Genomic DNA, 22,786 nt, shown 5'->3' with positions numbered 1-22,786 from the left:
CAGCATTTCACTGTGAGGTCTACTACACCTGTTGTATTCAGCATTTCACTGTAAGGTCTACTACACCTGTTGTATTCAGCATTTCACTGTAAGGTCTACTACTGTTGCAGTCGGCGTATCTGACAAAGACAATTTGATATAAGACTTTCAAAATGCAAATGATCACTGGCCACACCATGATGATGCATTTTGCTATACATTTCTTTTAAATATCATTCACAGAGCCCACTCTGTAACAGGACAGGGACTATGAAACATCCTTCACAGAGCCCACTCTGTAACAGGACAGGGCTATGAAACATCCTTCACAGAGCCCACTCTAACAGGACAGGGACTATGAAACATCCTTCACAGAGCCCACTCTGTAACAGGACAGGGCTATGAAACATCCTTCACAGAGCCCACTCTGTAGCAGGACAGGGCTATGAAACATCCTTCACAGAGCCCACTCTCTAACAGGACAGGGGCTATGAAACATCCTTCACAGAGCCCACTCTGTAACAGGACAGGGCTATGAAACATCCTTCACAGAGCCCACTCTGTAACAGGACAGGGCTATGAAACATCCTTCACAGAGCCCACTCTCTAACAGGACAGGGCTATGAAACATCCTTCACAGAGCCCACTCTGTAACAGGACAGGGGCTATGAAACATCCTTCACAGAGCCCACTCTGTAACAGGACAGGGCTATGAAACATCCTTCCCAGAGCCCACTCTGTAACAGGACAGGGCTATGAAACATTGCTCTTAAATTCCCTGCACTACTACTACAGATCACCATTTATACAAGTCGTGAATAAAAAAAAATATATATATATATATATTTGAAAAAAGCATTTGCAAGAAAGACCTGGGAAGTCGCTCACAGACATTCTACACGGGCCAATGTGACAATATGAGAAATATCACACATCAGCAGTAGTACTTGGAAGTACTACAATGTGATAAGAAAATGGGGAAGTCAGTCACATCCTCCTACAGTACAGTACGTGAGGATGAGACAAACATGCTAACTGTTCCACTACTGTGATGCCTGGCAATGGTCTGACTCATACTGACAACACCCAATATGGAAACTAGAGTACTTAAATCTACAGTATTTACTGTAACAGCACACATCCTTAAACGATGCTGTGGCTTCCTAGACATCTATGCTGATCATTTCCCCCTTTCTCTCTCCCAGCTTTTAATCCTCCGAACCAGACAGGTGCCCTTCCATCCATTCTGCCACAGGATTTCCATACCTTCTGTGGTGTGCTGACCTCCATCTTGGATCTAACGCTGGCAGTTTCCTCTTTCACCACTTCTGGCTGCCCCTCGCTCTCTGCTGTGGTCTCTCCTCCTCCCGTTACCAGCTCTTTTAGCTTCAGGTTCTCCTGTCTGCAGTGACCAGAGAGTGAAAGCCGGGTTAGTGTTACTGGGCAGTTACAGTAATATCTAGAATATCTATCCCAGTGTTTAGTAGAGTAGCTTAGCAGAGCCCTAGGATATCGTCTGGAAAGACCCCACTGAGGTAGGGAGAATATTAGGGCAATTCCTGAATCATCTAAGACGATAAACTTTGACCAACTGTCACTTCACTTCACTTGAAGCTCTGTAGTCGCTGGACAGAGAATCATCGTTAAAAAGAAAAGCGAAAGTCCACTCACTGTTTACTGAATACCAAGTGTTTATAGCCTTTATTTAAACTCAAAACAAAGCCCTAAACTTCACGTGGGAGCAGAAAACAGTAAAGTCAATATTCAGTTTAAATTCACAATAATAAACTCAAATGCCTCCTCTCCCCTGGGGAGCTGGAAGTCCAACTGAATCCAGAGAAAATACAAAACTCACCTCAGTAGTTCCAAGTCTCCGTTTCTGTACTGAAGGTCCTCCTCCATCTTCTTTCTCAGCTCGTTGTTCTCTTGTCTGAGCTGCTCACAAAGAGTCTAGACAAACAGAGGGACAAGCATTAGTAAGACAGCACTCTCCGACTGTACCAAGACACACACCATTCTCCCTGACCAAGGCAGTCCTGTTCGGTTCCTCCTCTTCCTTCCCCATCAGATTATATCACATCCACCATCATCATCGTGGGCACATCGATGGTGAGAGACTTTGGCCTCCCTCCTGCCCACTGTTCTAGCCAACTACTCTAATATTGGCACCATAGTCACTCACTCTCTGGCCCGATGTCGTGCTATAGGAGGGGTTCGGGAACGTTACAGCCCCGATGTCGTGCTATAGGAGGGGTTCGGGAACGTTACAGCCCCGATGTCGTGCTATAGGAGGGGTTCGGGAACGTTACAGCCCCGATGTCGTGCTATAGGAGGGGTTCAGGAACGTTACAGCCCCGATGTCGTGCTATAGGAGGGGTTCAGGAACGTTACAGCCCCGATGTCGTGCTATAGAAGGGGTTCGGGAACGTTACAGCCCCGATGTCGTGCTATAGGAGGGGTTCGGGAACGTTACAGCCCCGATGTCGTGCTATAGGAGGGGTTCGGGAACGTTACAGCCCCGATGTCGTGCTATAGAAGGGGTTCGGGAACGTTACAGCCCCGATGTCGTGCTATAGGAGGGGTTCGGGAACGTTACAGCCCCGATGTCGTGCTATAGAAGGGGTTCGGGAACGTTACAGCCCCGATGTCGTGCTATAGGAGGGGTTCAGGAACGTTACAGCCCCGATGTCGTGCTATAGGAGGGGTTCGGGAACGTTACAGCCCGATGTCGTGCTATAGAAGGGGTTCAGGAACGTTACAGCCCCGATGTCGTGCTATAGGAGGGGTTCGGGAACGTTACAGCCCCGATGTCGTGCTATAGAAGGGGTTCAGGAACGTTACAGCCCCGATGTCGTGCTATAGGAGGGGTTCGGGAACGTTACAGCCCCGATGTCGTGCTATAGAAGGGGTTCGGGAACGTTACAGCCCCGATGTCGTGCTATAGAAGGGGTTCAGGAACGTTACAGCCCCGATGTCGTGCTATAGGAGGGGTTCGGGAACGTTACAGCCCCGATGTCGTGCTATAGGAGGGGTTCAGGAACGTTACAGCCCCGATGTCGTGCTATAGGAGGGGTTCAGGAACGTTACAGCCCCGATGTCGTGCTATAGGAGGGGTTCAGGAACGTTACAGCCCCGATGTCGTGCTATAGGAGGGGTTTGGAACGTTACAGCCCCGATGTCGTGCTATAGGAGGGGTTTGGAACGTTACAGCCCCGATGTCGTGCTATAGGAGGGGTTCGGGAACGTTACAGCCCCGATGTCGTGCTATAGAAGGGGTTCGGAACGTTACAGCCCCGATGTCGTGCTATAGGAGGGGTTTAAAACGTTACAGCCCCGATGTCGTGCTATAGGAGGGGTTTGGGAACGTTACAGCCCCGATGTCGTGCTATAGGAGGGGTTCGGGAACGTTACAGCCCCGATGTCGTGCTATAGAAGGGGTTCGGGAACGTTACAGCCCCGATGTCGTGCTATAGGAGGGGTTCAGGAACGTTACAGCCCCGATGTCGTGCTATAGGAGGGGTTCGGGAACGTTACAGCCCCGATGTCGTGCTATAGAAGGGGTTCGGGAACGTTACAGCCCCGATGTCGTGCTATAGAAGGGGTTCGGGAACGTTACAGCCCCGATGTCGTGCTATAGGAGGGGTTCAGGAACGTTACAGCCCCGATGTCGTGCTATAGGAGGGGTTCGGGAACGTTACAGCCCCGATGTCGTGCTATAGAAGGGGTTTGGAACGTTACAGCCCCGATGTCGTGCTATAGGAGGGGTTCGGGAACGTTACAGCCCCGATGTCGTGCTATAGGAGGGGTTCGGGAACGTTACAGCCCCGATGTCGTGCTATAGGAGGGGTTTGGAACGTTACAGCCCCGATGTCGTGCTATAGAAGGGGTTCGGGAACGTTACAGCCCCGATGTCGTGCTATAGGAGGGGTTCGGGAACGTTACAGCCCCGATGTCGTGCTATAGAAGGGGTTTGGAACGTTACAGCCCCGATGTCGTGCTATAGGAGGGGTTCAGGAACGTTACAGCCCCGATGTCGTGCTATAGGAGGGGTTCGGGAACGTTACAGCCCCGATGTCGTGCTATAGGAGGGGTTCGGGAACGTTACAGCCCCGATGTCGTGCTATAGAAGGGGTTTGGAACGTTACAGCCCCGATGTCGTGCTATAGGAGGGGTTCGGGAACGTTACAGCCCCGATGTCGTGCTATAGGAGGGGTTCGGGAACGTTACAGCCCCGATGTCGTGCTATAGAAGGGGTTTGGAACGTTACAGCCCCGATGTCGTGCTATAGGAGGGGTTCGGGAACGTTACAGCCCCGATGTCGTGCTATAGGAGGGGTTCGGGAACGTTACAGCCCCGATGTCGTGCTATAGAAGGGGTTTGGAACGTTACAGCCCCGATGTCGTGCTATAGGAGGGGTTCAGGAACGTTACAGCCCCGATGTCGTGCTATAGGAGGGGTTTGGAACGTTACAGCCCCGATGTCGTGCTATAGAAGGGGTTTGGAACGTTACAGCCCCGATGTCGTGCTATAGGAGGGGTTCAGGAACGTTACAGCCCCGATGTCGTGCTATAGAAGGGGTTCGGGAACGTTACAGCCCCGATGTCGTGCTATAGGAGGGGTTCAGGAACGTTACAGCCCCGATGTCGTGCTATAGGAGGGGTTTGGAACGTTACAGCCCCGATGTCGTGCTATAGGAGGGGTTCGGGAACGTTACAGCCCCGATGTCGTGCTATAGAAGGGGTTCAGGAACGTTACAGCCCCGATGTCGTGCTATAGGAGGGGTTCGGGAACGTTACAGCCACCTCGCTGCCCTAAACAAGTTCCTGAAGAAACTATGCAAAGACAGGAATGTCTCATTTGTGACAATTTTTACTTGCTGTGGGAGCAACCAACACCTCTTCAAAAGAGAGGGGATTCGCCCTAACCGCAGGGGTTCAAGGATTCGGCCTAACCGCAGGGGTTCAAGGATTACCTCAAACATAGCGAACTGCTTAAGAGACTGGCGGTCTGCGTTTGGTAGCACTCCAGTCCTCCCTGTCATAATAAGCAGCAGAGGACATGGAAATCGTATTACAGTGCCTTTTGAAAGTAAGACCCCTTGACTTTTTCCACTTTGTGCATGGTGGTGGCAGCATCGTCCTGTGGGGATGTTTTTCAGCGGGAGGGACAGGCAGACTAAAGCTTGGCACACCTATATTTGAGAAGTTTCTCCCATTCTTCTCTGCAGATTCTCAAGCTCTGCCATGTTGGATGGGGAGCATCGCTGCACAGCAATGTTCAGGTCTCTCCAGAGATGTTAGATTGGGTTCAAGTCCGGGGTCTGGATGGTCCACTCATGGACATTCAGAGACTTGTCCCAAAGCCACTCCTGCATTGTCTTGGCTGTGTGCTTACGGTCGTTGTCCTTCGCCCCAGTCTGAGGTCCTGAGCGCTCTGGAGCAGGTTTTCATCAAGCATCTCTCTGTACTTTGCTCTGTTCATCTTTCCCTCGATCCTGACTAGTCTCCCAGTCCCTGCTGCTGAAAAACATCCCCACAGAAGGATGCTGCCACCACCATGCTTCACTGTAGGGATGGTGCCAGGTTTCCTCCAGATGTGATGCTTGGCATTCTGGCCAAAGAGTTCAATCTTGGTTTCATCAGACCAGATACTTTTGTTTCTCATGGTCTGAGAGTCATAGTCTGTCCATGATAAGGCATTAGTGATTTCTAGTCATCTAACACAACCAGACAGGTCCTACAGGACACCTACACTACTGCCCAGTTGTGTGGTCATGTGCAGTAAAGAAGGACATAGGAAAATTGCAGTTGTTCCAGAACAGATTAGCACGTATTGCACTTAGATGTAAATGCAGGGCGAATGTCAGTTGCATGCTTGTCAAGCTCTCCAGGCTCAAAGTTGAGGTTGCATCACTATTGGTCTTTGTGCGAAATGTTGAAGGTACAAACTGTCCGTTCAAGCAGTTGGCACACAGTTCGGACACTTATCGGTACCAAAACAAGCAGCCAGATGGTCCTGTAAAGAGGCTGGGAAACGCAGTGTTAAATAGAGCCATGACTACATGGAACTCTGCCATCCCAGGTAACTCAAGCTAGCAATGAAACCAGATTAAAAGAACACTTTACTGCACGACGGGGACTGTCACGTGACATTTAAAAATATATATGCATTGTATTTTGAATTATATTACACATATTCTGTATTTTATTTGAGGTGTTTTGGTTCCTATTTGGACCCAGGAAGAGTAGACGCTGCCTTGGTTTTGCAACATCATTTGGTTCAGCATCAAGAATGACAAACACACAATTGTTGTTCGCTATACAGGTGACATGCTGAGTTTCCAGTTTTCAAAATATACCTGTGTGGACAACCTGTTTACTTCTCTGCCTGCCTAGCCATTTGTCTACTTGCCTGGCAGTCTACCTGCCCCTCTCCCCTGTCAGTTACCTGTAGGAGGGATGTCCTCTGCTCGTTCTTCTGGACCTTGGAGGAGAGGTGGTGGAACTCGACGGCCATGCGTCCCAGGTGGGCTAGGAGCTGGTTGGGGTTGGACGCCTCAGCAAAGATACTGAAGGAGTTTTCTAGACGCTGCAGCTGGCTGGCTAACTCCTGGTTCTCCTGAGGGAGCTGTCCTGTTCCTGGACCAGCCTGGACATCAAAATCAAACTTGATTTATATAGCACCTCAAAAACAATACATTTCTAGACAAATATGAAATGAAGCTAGAGCAAAGAGAGATAAACAATAGTAAACAATAGTAAAACAACAGAGGACCTGAGACCGACACCAAGAAGACACAGTCAGAGCCTCTGTACCACCAGACTGACTGGACAGGACAGTCAGAGCCTCTGTACCACCATACTGACTGGACAGGACAGTCAGAGCCTCTGTACCACCATACTGACTGGACAGGACAGTCAGAGCCTCTGTACCACCATACTGACTGGACAGGACAGTCAGAGCCTCTGTACCACCATACTGACTGGACAGGACAGTCAGAGCCTCTGTACCACCATACTGACTGGACAGGACAGTCAGAGCCTCTGTACCACCAGACTGACTGGACACATTAATCAAGTAATGTCAAAACATAACAGATTTCTCTCTCCAGTTTTGTGGATACTGGATGTATAAAAATAAGGAAAAGTCCTATCTGAATCATACAACCTGTAGATAGACAGTCTCTCTTGTGTGTCAGTGTCCGTCCCACTGTGTCCTATTGACTGGTTATGTAAGTTATGCTCCATATCCTATATGCAATGAAAAACTCCATTAAGATTGAGTCAGAGGTGGTGAAACGTTTATAAAAAGCTCAGTGTAGGGGCTACCAAGTGGTGCAGCGGTCTAAGGCATGCAGTAATGCTAGAGGCGTTACTACGGTCCCGGGTTCATATCCTGGGCTGTGCCACAACCGGCCGTGGTAGGGAGTCCCATAGGACGGCGCACAATTGTCCCAGCATCGTCCGGGTTAGGGGAGGGTTTGGCCAGTGGGGCTTTACTTGAGCTCCTTGTGGCGGGCCGGGTGCCTGCGGGCTGACCCCGGATGCCAGTTGAACGGTGTTTCCTCCGACACATTGGTGCGGCTGGCTTCCGGGTTAAGCTGGCGGGTGTTAAGGAGAATGGTTAGGCGGGTTATGTTACAAAGGACGTATGGACTCCACCTTCGCCTCTCCCGAGCCCGTTGGGGAGTTGCAGCGATGAGACAAGATTGAACAATTTGGGAGAAAGGGGGGGTAAAATACAAAATAAATAAATTAAATAAGAAAAGCTCAGTGAATAGCCTTGAAGAAATAGTTCTCCTATCCTTGAGGAAAATGTGTCCTAGTTCTCCTATCCTTGAGGAAAATGTGTCCTAGTTCTCCTATCCTTGAGGAAAATGTGTCCTAGTTCTCCTATCCTTGAGGAAAATGTGTCCTAGTTCTCCTATCCTTTGGGTGATGAGGCATATATCAGTGATGGTCATATGCCATGTGACTCTATACCATATCTGTCCAGAATATCCTGTGACTGATATTCTTCCCTGTCAAGCATTCCCTAACAACAGGTGTGTGTGTGTGTGTGTGTGTGTGTGGTCAGTAATAATCGTGGACATTCCCTGTGCTGACTCATGTTGAGCTACCAGTATTGAGTTAGTTAGCGGGTGACTCACAAGAGGAGAAGTTCCTGATCTGGGAGAAATGAGAGCTAAGGAAATGAAACTTGAGGAGCTGCTTTCAAGCTCTTAGATTCATCACCAGGTATGACATGTTTAATGTTTTAACTGTGTTGACTACAACTTATGACATAAACACATATATACAGTGCATTTGGAAAGTACTCAGACCCCTTGGGTTTTTCCACATTTTGTTAGGTTACAGCCTTGTTCCTCAATCAATCTACACACAATACCCCATAACGACAAAGCAAAAACAGGATTGTAGAAATGTTTGCTAATTTATAAAGCAATTAAACTGAAATAACACATTTACATAAGTATTCAGACTCTTTCCTCAGTACTTTGTTGAAGCACCTTTGGCAGCGATTACATCCTGGAGTCTTCTTGGGTATGACGCTACAAGCTTGGCACACCTGTATTTTGGGAGCTTCTCCCATTCTTCTTCTTCTTGGCAGATCCTCTTAAGCTCTGTCAGGTTGGATGGGGAGCGTTGCTGCACAGCTATTTTCAGGTCTCTCCAGAGATGTTCGATCAGGTTCAAGTCTGGGCTCTGGCAGGGCCACTCAAGGACAATCAGAGACGTGTCCAGAAGCCACTCCTGTGTTATCTTGGCTGTGTGCTTAGGGTCCTTGTCCTGTTGGAAGACAAACCTTCGCCCCCAGTCTAAGGTCCAGAGCAGGTTTTCATCAAGGCGCTTTTCAGACAAGAGAATCTTGTTTCTCTGAAGAGTGGCTTCAGTCCAGTCACTCTACCACAAAGGCCTGATTGGTGGAGTGCTGCAGAGATGTGCCTTCCCAAATCATGTTCAATGAATTGAATTTACCACAGGTGGACTCCAATCAAGTTGTAGAAACATCTCAAGGATGATCAATGGAAACAGGATGCACCTGAGGTAAATTTTGAGTCTCATCGCAAAGGGTCTGAATACTTATATAAATAAGGTATTTCAGTTTATTTTTTGTATAAATTTGCAAAAAATGTCTAAAATCCTGTTTTTGCTTTGTCATTATGGGTTATTGTGTGTAGATTGATGATGATTTGTATTTATTTAATCTATTTTAGAATAAGGCTGTAACCGAAGGAACTGAATATACACATATTACAATCTTGCTGAATGTGATCCTTCTAGACACAAACAGAGGCATTGAGTGGTTCTGAATGTAGGCTACACACACCTTTATGGATTAAACTGAATCTATTACATAAAGAACCTGGATAATTTCCAAACATCCCATTTGAGCCCCATTATTGTTAGCTAGCCCCGTGTGAAAATTGGTACTTACCGTCTGGGTATCAGAGGTCTTCTCCATATCCACCACCTCAAACTCTGACAGACCTTCCTAGAAGCACCAAACAGGACAATGACAAAACTGTAAATAGATCCAGATTGAACTTCTGGATGGCATTTTTATGTCTCTGCATCTAGTAAGAAGGAAGTTAAGAGGGAGTTTGGCGAGCCAATGCTAACTAGCATTAGCGCAATGACACTGGAAGTCTATGAGAACAGCTAGCATGCTGCGCTAACGCTAGTTAGAAACTTCCTTCAAACTACACGTAGAGACATAAAAAGTTCACCTGACTTCGGGGAAGTGGAAAAAGGGCTTCATGGCCAAACCCCCCAACTAACCCTTTAACACTAGAACAGATAAAGCAGCAAGTTTGACTGCTCATGAATTTGATTTAGGTCTCTGCCATTTTGTAAGTCATGCCCCTCTCCGTTCTTGATTTTTTTCTAAATAAGTCTATAAACACACTGTCGGTGTTAGAATCGTAATATCACAAACAGAACTAGAGTTATTAGCAGTTATAGGAGGGCATGTCATTTTTTTTATGGTTTTCCCCAGTTGCCCCTACTTCTCCCAACAGTAGGGTCCTGCTCTGCTCCTTCTACCCACAGGAAACAGGGCCTGCTCCGCAACATCTCCCGACAGTAAACAGGGCCTGCTCCATTACTTCTCCCGACAGTAAACAGGGCCTGCTCCATTACTTCTCCCGACAGTAAACGGGGCCTGCTCCGCTCCTTCTACCCACAGGAAACAGGGCCTGCTCTGCTACATCTCCCGACAGTAAACAGGGCCTGCTCCATTACTTCTCCCAACAGTAAACAGGGCCTGCTCCGCTACATCTCCCGACAGTAAACAGGGCCTGCTCCATTACTTCTCCCAACAGTAGGGTCCTGCTCCGCTCCTTCTACCCACAGGAAACAGGGCCTGCTCCGCTACATCTCCCAACAGTAAACAGGGCCTGCTCCGCTACATCTCCCAACAGTAAACAGGGCCTGCTCCGCTACATCTCCCAACAGTAAACAGGGCCTGCTCCGCTACATCTCCCAACAGTAAACAGGGCCTGCTCCGCTACATCTCCCAACAGTAAATAGGGCCTGCTCCGCTACATCTCCCAACAGTAAATAGGGCCTGCTCAGCTACTTCTCCCAACAGTAAACAGGGCCTGCTCCGCTACATCTCCCAACAGTAAATAGGGCCTGCTCCGCTACATCTCCCAACAGTAAATAGGGCCTGCTCAGCTACTTCTCCCAACAGTAAATAGGGCCTGCTCCGCTACTTCTCCCAACAGTAAATAGGGCCTGCTCCGCTACTTCTCCCAACAGTAAATAGGGCCTGCTCCGCTACTTCTCCCAACAGTAAATAGGGCCTGCTCCGCTACTTCTCCCAACAGTAAATAGGGCCTGCTCCGCTACTTCTCCCAACAGTAAATAGGGCCTGCTCCGCTACTTCTCCCAACAGTAAATAGGGCCTGCTCCGCTACATCTCCCAACAGTAAATAGGGCCTGCTCCGCTACTTCTCCCAACAGTAAATAGGGCCTGCTCCGCTACTTCTCCAAACAGTTGAAAGTGCAGTGCCCAGTTGATAATCATCCTGATAATTGCCTTGAAACTGAACCTAAACTAATTTTACACATATAACAGATGAAACTAATGTAGTATGATGAGGAGAATGGGTTAGTTGATGAGTGAGGGGTTAACAAACCATGCCTAATTATACAATCATCAATTGTGAATTTAGAACACTGCTAGTCATTGTTAAATCTCTAAATGGTATGTACCCTATATCAGTCCACCGAATCCCAGCCGTCTTATCAGTCTACTCTGGACTACTGGGAGTAGGCTACACAGTGAGAGTGTGTGTGTGTAATTGTACATGCTGAAGAGCTTTCAAATATCTAGGAAAATATCCATATCAGGCCACAGGTGAGGGAGTGGCAGAGAATGTGGTGATGAGGCTTTGTGGAATCTTAGGTGGGCACCACGGACAATTTCTTAACTTCACTGTCATTGGGCAAACAAGTTTCTTGCAAAGAAAACAAGTCCGGCTGGCACCATGAACAAAGTGAGACGGGAGCTCCCTCCCTCTCTGTACAACATAAAGCACATGCACAGCCGTTGTACAACGGTGCTGAAGAACGACAACACAACAGGACACAACGAGAGAACCAGAGACTATTGCTACTTTCAGTTAGCCTTTGCTGGAAGCCAGAAACCAGTTGGGACAGACCTGATTCAGATGTAGGCTAATGAGGCTGTACTTAATGTGCTGGGCTACTCATCCTGATCAATAATATCTAGAAAATATGAAGTACTCTATAGCTATAAAGTAAAATCTGTTTACTTACGCTGGGCTGTTCATGATTTAGGGCCTTCCCGGTTGAGAGACAGGTCTGACTCTCTCTCTGGTCCACACTGGGCTGGCGGTGAAGCTTCCCCTGACCTGAAACAGTCAGGAGTCACTGTTACAGGGTCGTTATATAGTCGCGCCACTGTTACAGGGTCGTTATATAGTCGCGCCACTGTTACAGGGTCGTTAAATAGTCGCGCCACTGTTACAGGGTCGTTCTATAGTCGCGCCACTGTTACAGGGTCGTTCTATAGTCGCGCCACTGTTACAGGGTCGTTCTATAGTCGCGCCACTGTTACAGGGTCGTTCTATAGTCGCGCCACTGTTACAGGGTCGTTCTATAGTCGCGCCACTGTTACAGGGTCGTTCTATAGTCGCACCACTGTTACAGGGTCGTTCTATAGTCGCACCACTGTTACAGGGTCGTTCTATAGTCGCACCACTGTTACAGGGTCGTTCTATAGTCGCACCACTGTTACAGGGTCGTTCTATAGTCGCACCACTGTTACAGGGTCGTTCTATAGTCGCACCACTGTTACAGGGTCGTTCTATAGTCGCACCACTGTTACAGGGTCGTTCTATAGTCGCACCACTGTTACAGGGTCGTTCTATAGTCACACCACTGTTACAGGGTCGTTCTATAGTCACACCACTGTTACAGGGTCGTTCTATAGTCACACCACTGTTACAGGGTCGTTATATAGTCACACCACTGTTACAGGGTCGTTATATAGTCACACCACTGTTACAGGTCCAATGGAGCCATTTTTATCTCGATATTAAATAATTTGGTCAAAAATAAACAACAATTGTTTCCTAGCAAAGAGCAATTTCTCAAGTAGGAATTTTGCTAGGACTGTCTGGGAGTGGTCTGAGGGGGGAGAGGGAAACTAAAAATGTGTTATTGGCAGAGAGATTTGGATCTCTTTCTTATTGTTCTATTAACACATTTACTGCATAGTGGTGTCACCGTGGAAGGCCAAAACTCCATCCAACTAAAACAGGCTGTAATTTCAGCTGGCCTTTTCAAACAGATGGCCTTTTCAAACAGATGGCCTTTTCAAACAGATGGCCTTTTCAAACAGATGGCCTTTTCAAACAGATGGCCTTTTCAAACAGATGGCCTTTTCAAACAGATGGCCTTTTCAAACAGATGGCCTTTTCAAACAGATGGCCTTTTCAAACAGATGGCCTTTTCAAACAGATGGCCTTTTCAAACAGCTCTTAAGACTAAAATGGCATTGTCATTGTCACAAAACTTTTACAACTCATAGTGTAAATATATATAAAACACAGGACAATCCCGTTTTTGACTGCACTGGGCCATTGATGATGACATACTGCTGTAAATCATGAATAATCAGGTAGGAAACCCATCTCTGATAGCATACCCTGTGTCTCAGTCTGAACAGGTCCTCCCATACAGAGACTGGTAGCGAAGCTGGAGGCAGAAGACTTCAGGGCCTCGTTGTCTCTGACCAGCTCCTCCACACGCTGACGCAACTTAGACGCTTCCCACTGAGACTCCTCCAACAGGTCTCCTACACACCAGACAGACAGACAAACCATTAGTAACAACAGTATTTACAGTAGTAAACTGCTCCTACACACCAGACAGCCAGACAGACCATTAGTAACAACAGTATTTACAGTAGTAAACTGCTCCTACACACCAGACAGACAGACAAACCATTAGTAACAACTGTATTTACAGTAGTAAACTGCTCCTACACACCAGACAGACAGACCATTAGTAACAACCGCATTTACAGTAGTAAACTGCCCCCTACACACCAGACAGACAGACCATTAGTAACAACTGTATTTACAGTAGTAAACTGCTCCTACACACCAGACAGACAGACAAACCATTAGTAACAACAGCAACAGTATTTACAGTAGTAAACTGCTCCTACACACCAGACAGACAGACCATTAGTAACAACCGCATTTACAGTAGTAAACTGCCCCCTACACACCAGACAGACAGACCATTAGTAACAACTGCATTTACAGTAGTAAACTGCCCCCTACACACCAGACAGACAGACCATTAGTAACAACAACAGTATTTACAGTAGTAAACTGCTCCTACACACCAGAGACCGCTAGAAACATCTTGATTTGAAGTAGGCCTAGTCACTTGTTCATTATGGGTTGTGGCATATAGCTGAATGTTATTCAGTCTACATGACCTATAATACATGACGGATAGACAGTAGCTAGTGCTTCTGATGACGAACAACTAAGTCATGCCGACCCTGAGAACATTACTCATTACAGAGAAACAACACATAACCAAAGAATGGACTACGTCAACACTCACTAGTCCCAAGTCACTAGAGAGAAACTCCCTGCACACATTACAGCACATAACCAAAGAATGGAATCAGGTCTAACCACATTGTTCCTACAAGACTATGAGAATGGAATCTGTAATGTATAGGTCACAACACTAATCTAGACAGATGAGTGTGATGAAGGTTGAGGTCCTGGTTGTGTGGGGTGTGGTCTTGAGATCTGTCAGATCACATGTAGTTAACCCAGGTCTACTGCTGTACTGTACAGTGGCATTGGTACGTCACAAGTACCAACACTAATACAGACATATGGGGGGGGGGGGGGGGGGGGGGTTGTTTAAAGAGCTGTAGTCTTACATGGAGTATAATCATTTGAAATCCTCCGAACTAAAATCTTACGTAATGTGGTCAAATGCCTGATTACATTCTTTCCACAAGAGATTAGGATCATAATACAGAGCTGGTGATCTAGACCAGAGAGGTAGTATATATCACAAAAGCAGGTACACACCTAAGCTCTTGAGTCCCTTCATCCTCTCTCTGAGCACGCTGTTCTCTTCCAGTAGTAATCTATAGCTTCCCCCTCCACCGCTGCTGCCCTCCTCCCTGGCCTCTCTGGCCTTAGCCTCACCCCCACCTGGGTCGTAGATACGATAGGGCCCTTTTCCTTCCATCGCCACGGATTCACTTACCAGGCATGGTGCTGGGAACTGGAGGAACAGAACAAAAATGTCAATAGGAAAGAACCAATAGAAAAAGAGAGGCAGAGCTGTGTGGGAGGTTTCAGTTAGGGAATGTGTTTTGACTGTGCTCAGTAACTTTTGTTACAGTATGAGGAAATAGGCACATGTCATGTTTACCGTTTGTCATGGGAGAACCTATACTTCAGTAGCCAGATCTCTGATCTGTTTTTGCTATCACATCAACTCCTTGGCATGGCAATGACTGACAAGACAGATCTGGGACCAGGCTAAGTCAATAGCTATATCAAACAAGGCTAAGGAGGAAACTAATAGACATTGAGATGTTTAGCCTGCCATAACAAAATGCATACCACATACAGGAGGAAAGTATAGTTAGTACTACTAACCTCACACACGAGGAAAAGTACTACTAACCTCCCACTACCTAATACAGGAGGAAAAGTACTACTAACCTCCCACTACCTAATACAGGAGGATAAGTACTACTAACCTCCCACTACCTAATACAGGAGGATAAGTACTACTAACCTCCCACTACCTAATACAGGAGGAAAAGTACTACTAACCTCCCACTACCTAATACAGGAGGATAAGTACTACTAACCTCCCACTACCTAATACAGGAGGAAAAGTACTACTAACCTCCCACTACCTAATACAGGAGGATAAAGTACTACTAACCTCCCACTACCTAATACAGGAGGATAAAGTACTACTAACCTCCCACTACCTAATACAGGAGGATAAAGTACTACTAACCTCCCACTACCTAATACAGGAGGAAAAGTACTACTAACCTCCTAATACAGGAGGATAAAGTACTACTAACCTCCCACTACCTAATACAGGAGGATAAGTACTACTAACCTCCCACTACCTAATACAGGAGGATAAAGTACTACTAACCTCCCACTACCTAATACAGGAGGATAAGTACTACTAACCTCCCACTACCTAATACAGGAGGATAAAGTACTACTAACCTCCCACTACCTAATACAGGAGGATAAAGTACTACTAACCTCCCACTACCTAATACAGGAGGATAAAGTACTACTAACCTCCTAATACAGGAGGATAAAGTACTACTAACCTCCCACTACCTAATACAGGAGGATAAGTACTACTAACCTCCCACTACCTAATACAGGAGGATAAAGTACTACTAACCTCCCACTACCTAATACAGGAGGATAAAGTACTACTAACCTCCTAATACAGGAGGAAAAGTACTACTAACCTCCCACTACCTAATACAGGAGGATAAAGTACTACTAACCTCCCACTACCTAATACAGGAGGAAAAGTACTACTAACCTCCTAATACAGGAGGAAAAGTACTACTAACCTCCTAATACAGGAGGAAAAGTACTACTAACCTCCCACTACCTAATACAGGAGGATAAAGTACTACTAACCTCCCACTACCTAATACAGGAGGAAAAGTACTAACCTCACATAGGAGAAGTACTAACCTTATACAAGGGGAGAAGTTTGGTTATATAACAAGCATTGTGTTGGTTCCCTACCCTAAACCATTTACAAAGTAAAGAGTCATTAACGCCATCATCAAAAGGGGATTTCTGCAAAAGCTATTTCGAGACACAATCATTTGAATGTGTAACTTACACACACTGATGTGTTCAAGTCATTGAGTGATACCAAGGATGTATCAATGCCACACTGGAGAATACCCCTTAGAGAAATGACCATGCAATATTGAACTGAACGTCCAGCCAGACAGATGAGAAACAAAGACATTGTACAGTAACCAGATGATTTTTAAAGACCCTTGCTAGTGCAGTTGACATCCGTTGCAAAATATAATAATGAAATGAAAGACAAGACATTCTTTTTTGAAAACGTCATCATTCAAACCAATTGAAGCTGGATGTTGTCATGAGATGTGATGACATCAACCTCACGTTACGACAACACCACATCATCATCATCATCATCATCATCATCATCATGACCAAACTCACTCTGGCGTCTTTTCGGCCTCTCTTTCTTTCTTCGTTCATTATTGATTAGAAGAGACGGCTAAAAAAAAAGTGTCCAGTCCAGAAAAGATAAAAAAAGTCCCTGATTAGATGACAAGCGAGAACAACATCTCTCGCGGTTCAGTAGTTAGTAGCAACATCCGACAGTTACACTAGCTAAGCTAATGTTAATGACTAGCCATGAAGCTAGCTAACGTTAAGTCATCAGTTGCTATGCTAGGATGCTGGAAAACCGTCAGCTAACAATTAGGACATCGGACTGTTTAGCAAGCTAACATTATGCTTACTTGAACAATAGCTAATTAACATTATCGTTAGCTAGCTATCTGTCAAAGTATTTCTACAAGATAACCTGGCTAACCCGTTAGCTGATTGTCATGCAAATGCTAGCTAACATGACAGAATATATCTTACAGATAACTAACTAAGGCTAACTAGCCATTTGCTACGCATCAAAACCAGTGTGTTTCCTGATAACGTAGCTAGCCAGCTTTAAATTCATTTCATGGTAACCAAAGAACAAAGAGACCGTTAGCTTGTATTAGCTACCTTTCTGCTTCAGTGGCTCCTTCGATTTGCCCAGACACCAATTGCGGAAGTGGGTCTCTGCTGTGACCTGGGAAAGTCCGCCTCGCTCTCGTCTGATGTAAACAGCTGTGGTTGACAACCGGGCCGACCAATGCAGACGCTTGACACAGACTGGTTTAATCTTTAAAGAGACAGTGCAGGGTTTTGCTCCAAACCTTGGTAGTGTAGGGATTATGGGGGGGGGGGGGGGGGGGTGCACGACTACAGTCAGAGCAAGGCTTTGACCGGTTTACCTTCTACCACCAGGGCTTCAAATCTACGAAGGTTGGTTGAACAATAACACAATAACAAAGCAGACAACATGCCTCTGCCTCTGGTATGGACCTGGAGTCATGTAACCATTCTCAAATTCATAGACAGAGTTATAGATGCAAGGAGGACTGACCATCCATGACATAACTTATTCGATTTTTCATTTGATTTGATCACAATTATAGTTTTAACCATGTTATGAGGCTATACAGTGTTTGTTTACTTTTATGTTGTTTACAAACATTGGAGTAAAACAAGTTTATATTTCAGGTTCTGATGGGGTACGACAGTTAAACTAAGCTCATGAGGCATTTACCAATTGTATTCTTCAAGAATCAATGGGTATATATCATTCATTTATTAGTCCAAAACATTATGTAGCAACTAAGGATTCTAGCTATTAGCTTCACACCTCTAGGTAGAGGCTGTAGTACAGTCACACATTCACTACTCCTTTACAGCTCCACACCTCTAGGTAGAGGCTGTAGTACAGTCACACATTCACTACTCCTTTACAGCTCCACACCTCTAGGTAGAGGCTGTAGTACAGTCACACATTCACTACTCCTTTACAGCTCCACACCTCTAGGTAGAGGCTGTAGTACAGTCACACATTCACTACTCCTTTACAGCTCCACACCTCTAGGTAGAGGCTGTAGTACAGTCACACATTCACTACTCCTTTACAGCTCCACACCTCTAGGCAGAGGCTGTAGTACAGTCACACATTCACTACTCCTTTAAAAGCTCTACAATAGGCAGAATTATTATTTCCATGATGTTCTATCTATGCACATATGATCTTTGGAACGACCTTGATAAAAGCTGCTCAGTTATTTTGAAAGACAGGAATCTCATGATGGGTGACCTCCATACACTAGATGCAACCAAAACCAATAATGAAAAGAAAATAAAGCCTTAACATGAACTGCTATTGACAAAAATATGTGAGACAGTGCGTCTGTAACATAGAGATAGATAGAGCACTCATTTATGTATCTGTGCCATTATGGAGTCTGTGACAGCATGGGAAGACATACATTTTCTTCTTCACGATTGGCTGATCCCTCCTGATGACCCGGTTGGACATGAGTCCTACAGAGTCACCAACAGGGATCAGCCAAGGAAGTTGGAAGTCCCACCTAGTTGACTACATTAAAATGGTGGAAGCCCTAAATTGCGCTGGCCATGCTAATACAGCCTTTTGGCCACTAGAGGCCTCTCTCATTCTCTATGGTCTGTAGGACCCATTGGACATCATATTCAGGGTTGAGGAGTAATATAATCTGATTACAAAAAAAAACATTAAGTGTAATCAGTTACATTACCAGCAAACATGTTGTAATCAGATTACAGATTACTTTTGGAAAAACTAGATGATTACTTGTTGGATTACTTTTAAATTCTGAAAGGATGTTTTCTAAATGACATTCAATTCAGCATTGAAAAAAAGCGCAAGTTTAAGTTTGTTCCACCTCAGCGAATCTGACTACAAATCAGGGACCACTATGATAACATACCAAATGTGTTTTATGGATCCTTTTAATCTTCTAATTAATACCTCTTAAAGGGGAAGGTCATCTGAAAGTAATCAGATTACGTTACTGAGTTTGGGGTAATCCAAAATTGACGTTACTGATTACAATTTTGGACAGGTAACTAGAAACTGTAACAGATTACATTTAGAAAGTAACCTAGGCAACCCTGGCCATAACCAGCACCCCAAGCTAACCTTAGGCATACAAGACTGAAAAACGTTGTTTACGGTGTTGGGAGCGACACAACAGTTCACTCATGTCAGGCCAGGTAACCATCACAATGGTTAAAACTTGGCACACTGCTATCTTTTCATTCTTCCCTTTCCATCAAACCCAGTCGTGTGTCACGCAGACAACCTAGGTTCAAACCCAGTTGGGACTAAAGACAGTGTTAGCCCGCTGAGCTAAAGCTTAATGAAATCTGTTTTTCGACAACATTGATCTTCTAGCGCTGCAAAAATTCACATTTGGCGTTACGTAACCAACAAAACATGTTTATATTGTGAAACAAGAAAAACTGAAAAATGTTCTCTTGCTAAATAAGAGTCATTTTGTTTTATTGCTTATCTTGAACATCGGCTCACTGGTTTAGAATGGAATAGAATAGAGTATAATAGAGTACAGTAGAGTAGAATAGATCAGAATAGAGTACAGTAGAGTAGAATAGAGTACAGTAGAATAGAATAGAGTAGAATAGAGTACAGTAAATTACAATAGAATAGAGTATAATAGAGTACAGTATAGTAGAATAGAGTACAGTAGAGTATAATAGAATAGAGTAGAGTAGAGTACAGTTGAATAGAGTAGATGGAGCCCGATCTAACACAAATCTCCATTTAAATATTTATTTTAGTCCAGGACTCAGATTAATCTGTCCGGATGGATACTGGCCCTTGATCTAGTGGGCCCTGGGCATGTGAGAAGTGGGTCGTCAGTTATGAGAAAACATCGAAAATCACATACAATTTTGTTTCTTAATTTGTGTTGTTGGAGGACGGTCAGTTTCTCATTTCGGTCTTGAGCACTTTGGTCATTCAAGTTTCACAAAAACATTTAAATGAATATATTTTAAATACCAAAAGTTATCAAAAGTTATTTTCTTCTTTGTAGGAATGAACGTCAAAGAATTTGCTGCAATACATGGCAGACTTTTGGCTTCTCCTCAAGCAAAAAAATACTGTGAAAAGTCCACACCTGGACTGTAGCTTGGTTGGATAAATGCTGAATAGAAGGCCAGTCTGGAAACGCTGGCTGATATTTACATTGTTCAGTATAATGCTTGTTATTCATAACTCAGATATACTGTTAATGCAAGCCAATAGTAACATGTCTATCATTTGTTGTGTGGAGTGATTACAGAAATGTCATGTTATAATTTCGGATGTGTTTTGTTTTTTTTAACAACAAATATTAACTATAATTATTCCCATACTAAGGTTTGCCATTTTTTTAAAAATCAAATCAGTCAAAGAGATAATATGACATCACATGAATGGCATTAAATGTTTTTAGCCTAGGTTGCTAGATCGAATCCCCGAGCTGACAAGGTAAAAATCTGTCATTCTGCCCCTGAACAAGGCAGTTTAACCCACTGTTCCCCAGTAGGCCGTCATTGTAAATAAGAATTTGTTCTTAACTGACTTGCCTAGTTAAGTAAACATTAAAACATTAATTTTAGATTACTGGAAGAGTATCATATTTATATTTCTGATGTATTTGTCTGAAATAATTAGAATTATATTGTAGATTAAATGAACCTTTTTAATATTAACAATCATTCACAAATCAAATTGCATTTTTTGATTCGCCCATGTAAGCACATTAGATGATTCATTCAGCATGACCAAGTCAGAGTTAAAAAGCTTTAACACAGGACTCTTTATAACCTACACAAACAATCTTATAACATCAAACAAAATTACATCTATATATACAATTTGGGAAAAAAGCGAACAAACATAAACTCACCCACACATTGAGCGTGTGTCCGAGAGACGTATTTTAAGGAAATTGGTGAATAGTGGGGGAAGCAATTTCAATGTTTTTAGAGAGACATGGGGAATTCCCACTTAGAGAAAGGGCCTGATACAGTCCATAGCCTCAACAGAAGAGAAGAGAGCAGAGCAGGGCGACCTGGGTTCCATCTAACTGCGCAGTAGTGTAGTCTGGCCTAAAATGAACAACACAACCAGCAAAACAGACACAATCTATACTCTCAGTCTGCTACTGTATGTGTTAGTTATATTCTACACAGGAGTACTAGAGTTGCAATGTACTCTTTATGAATCAAAACTAAAGTGTGCTGGAAATTACATGAAATGTCTCTTTGCACATTTAGTTTACATAACACAGAAATTAATGTCCATATAGTATAAGGCCTAATAACCAAGTTTCATCTCATTTATATTAAACTTGCCTAGTTAAATAAAGGTAAAAAAAAAATCTCTGAATGTATAATAATTAACATGAAATAGGGATAATTTTGAGGTTGTAGTCTTTGTTTAAATGAGCGATGTTGGGTTGCTGCACGGTGCAGTTTAAATGAGCAGTGTTGGGCTGCTGCACGGTGCAGTTTAAATGAGCGGTGTTGGGCTGCTGCAAGGTGCAGTTTAAATGAGCAGTGTTGGGCTGCTGCACGGTGCAGTTTAAATGAACTGTTGGGTTGCTGCAAGGTGCAGTTTAAATGAGCGGTGTTGGGCTGCTGCAAGGTGCAGTTTAAATGAGTGATGTTGGGTTGCTGCACGGTGCAGTTTAAATGAACAGTTGGTTTACTGCACAGTGCAGTTTAAATGAGCGATGTTGGGTTGCTGCACGGTGCAGTTTAAATGAACAGTTGGGCTGCTGCACGATGCAGTTTAAATGAGCGGTGTTGGGCTGCTGCACGGTGCAGTTTAAATGAACAGTTGGGTTGCTGCACGGTGCAGTTTAAATGAGCAATGTTGGGTTGCTGCACGGTGCAGTTTAAATGAGCGGTGTTGGGCTGCTGCACGGTGCAGTTTAAATGAGCGATGTTGGATTGCTGCACGGTGCAATTTAAATGAGCAGTTGGGCTGCTGCAAGGTGCAGTTAAATTTTTTTTTTTTACATTTTAGTCGTTTAGCAGACGCTCTTATCCAGAGCGACTTACAGTAGTGAATGCATACATTTCATACATTTTTTTTTTCTGTGCTGGCCCCCCGTGGGAATCGAACCCACAACCCTGGTGTTGCAAACACCATGCTCTACCAAGTGAGCTACAGGGAAGGCTTAAATGAGCAATGTTGGGTTGCTGCACGGTGCAGTTTAAATGAGCAGTTGGGTTGCTGCACGGTGCAGTTTAAATGAGCGGTGTTGGGATGCTGCACGGTGCAGTTTAAATGAGCAGTTGGGCTGCTGCACGGTGCAGTTTAAATGAGCGGTGTTGGGTTGCTGCACGGTGCAGTTTAAATGAACAGTTGGGTTGCTGCACAGTGCAGTTTAAATGAGCGGTGTTGGGCTGCTGCACGGTGCAGTTTAAATGAACAGTTGGGTTGCTGCACAGTGCAGTTTAAATGAGCGGTGTTGGGCTGCTGCACGGTGCAGTTTAAATGAACAGTTGGGTTGCTGCACGGTGCAGTTTAAATGAGCGGTGTTGGGCTGCTGCACGGTGCAGTTT

The 22,786-nt window shown here is 44.9% G+C and overlaps 1 protein-coding gene across 8 annotated transcripts in view; it reads right to left on the bottom strand.

Annotated features, from left to right (window-relative positions):
- Positions 1 to 21,234, bottom strand: part of tnip1 (TNFAIP3 interacting protein 1) — a 41,014-nt gene extending 19,780 nt beyond the window's left edge. For 2 of the 8 annotated variants that reach the window (XM_029721050.1, XM_029721068.1), the window contains exons 1-9: positions 17,324 to 17,427; positions 16,757 to 16,814; positions 14,579 to 14,777; positions 13,159 to 13,308; positions 11,766 to 11,860; positions 9,418 to 9,474; positions 6,427 to 6,627; positions 1,835 to 1,929; positions 1,246 to 1,381 (exon numbers count right to left, since the gene is read on the bottom strand). In XM_029721050.1, coding sequence (XP_029576910.1) covers positions 1,246 to 1,381; positions 1,835 to 1,929; positions 6,427 to 6,627; positions 9,418 to 9,474; positions 11,766 to 11,860; positions 13,159 to 13,308; positions 14,579 to 14,777; positions 16,757 to 16,795 — 972 coding nt within the window. In that variant the 5' untranslated portion in view covers positions 16,796 to 16,814; positions 17,324 to 17,427. Of the gene's footprint in view, positions 1 to 1,245; positions 1,382 to 1,834; positions 1,930 to 6,426; positions 6,628 to 9,417; positions 9,475 to 11,765; positions 11,861 to 13,158; positions 13,309 to 14,578; positions 14,778 to 16,756; positions 16,815 to 17,323; positions 17,430 to 21,120 lie in introns of those variants that run through there. The other 6 variants (XM_029721060.1, XM_029721107.1, XM_029721091.1 and 3 more) reach the window with 6 other exon arrangements.
- Positions 21,235 to 22,786: the final 1,552 nt, after the last annotated feature.

Source organism: Salmo trutta, chromosome 3 (assembly GCF_901001165.1).
Source record: "Salmo trutta chromosome 3, fSalTru1.1, whole genome shotgun sequence".
Lineage (NCBI taxonomy): Eukaryota > Metazoa > Chordata > Actinopteri > Salmoniformes > Salmonidae > Salmo > Salmo trutta.
Note: the sequence above shows the minus strand (reverse complement) of the source record. Positions and strands in the feature narration are given on the sequence as shown.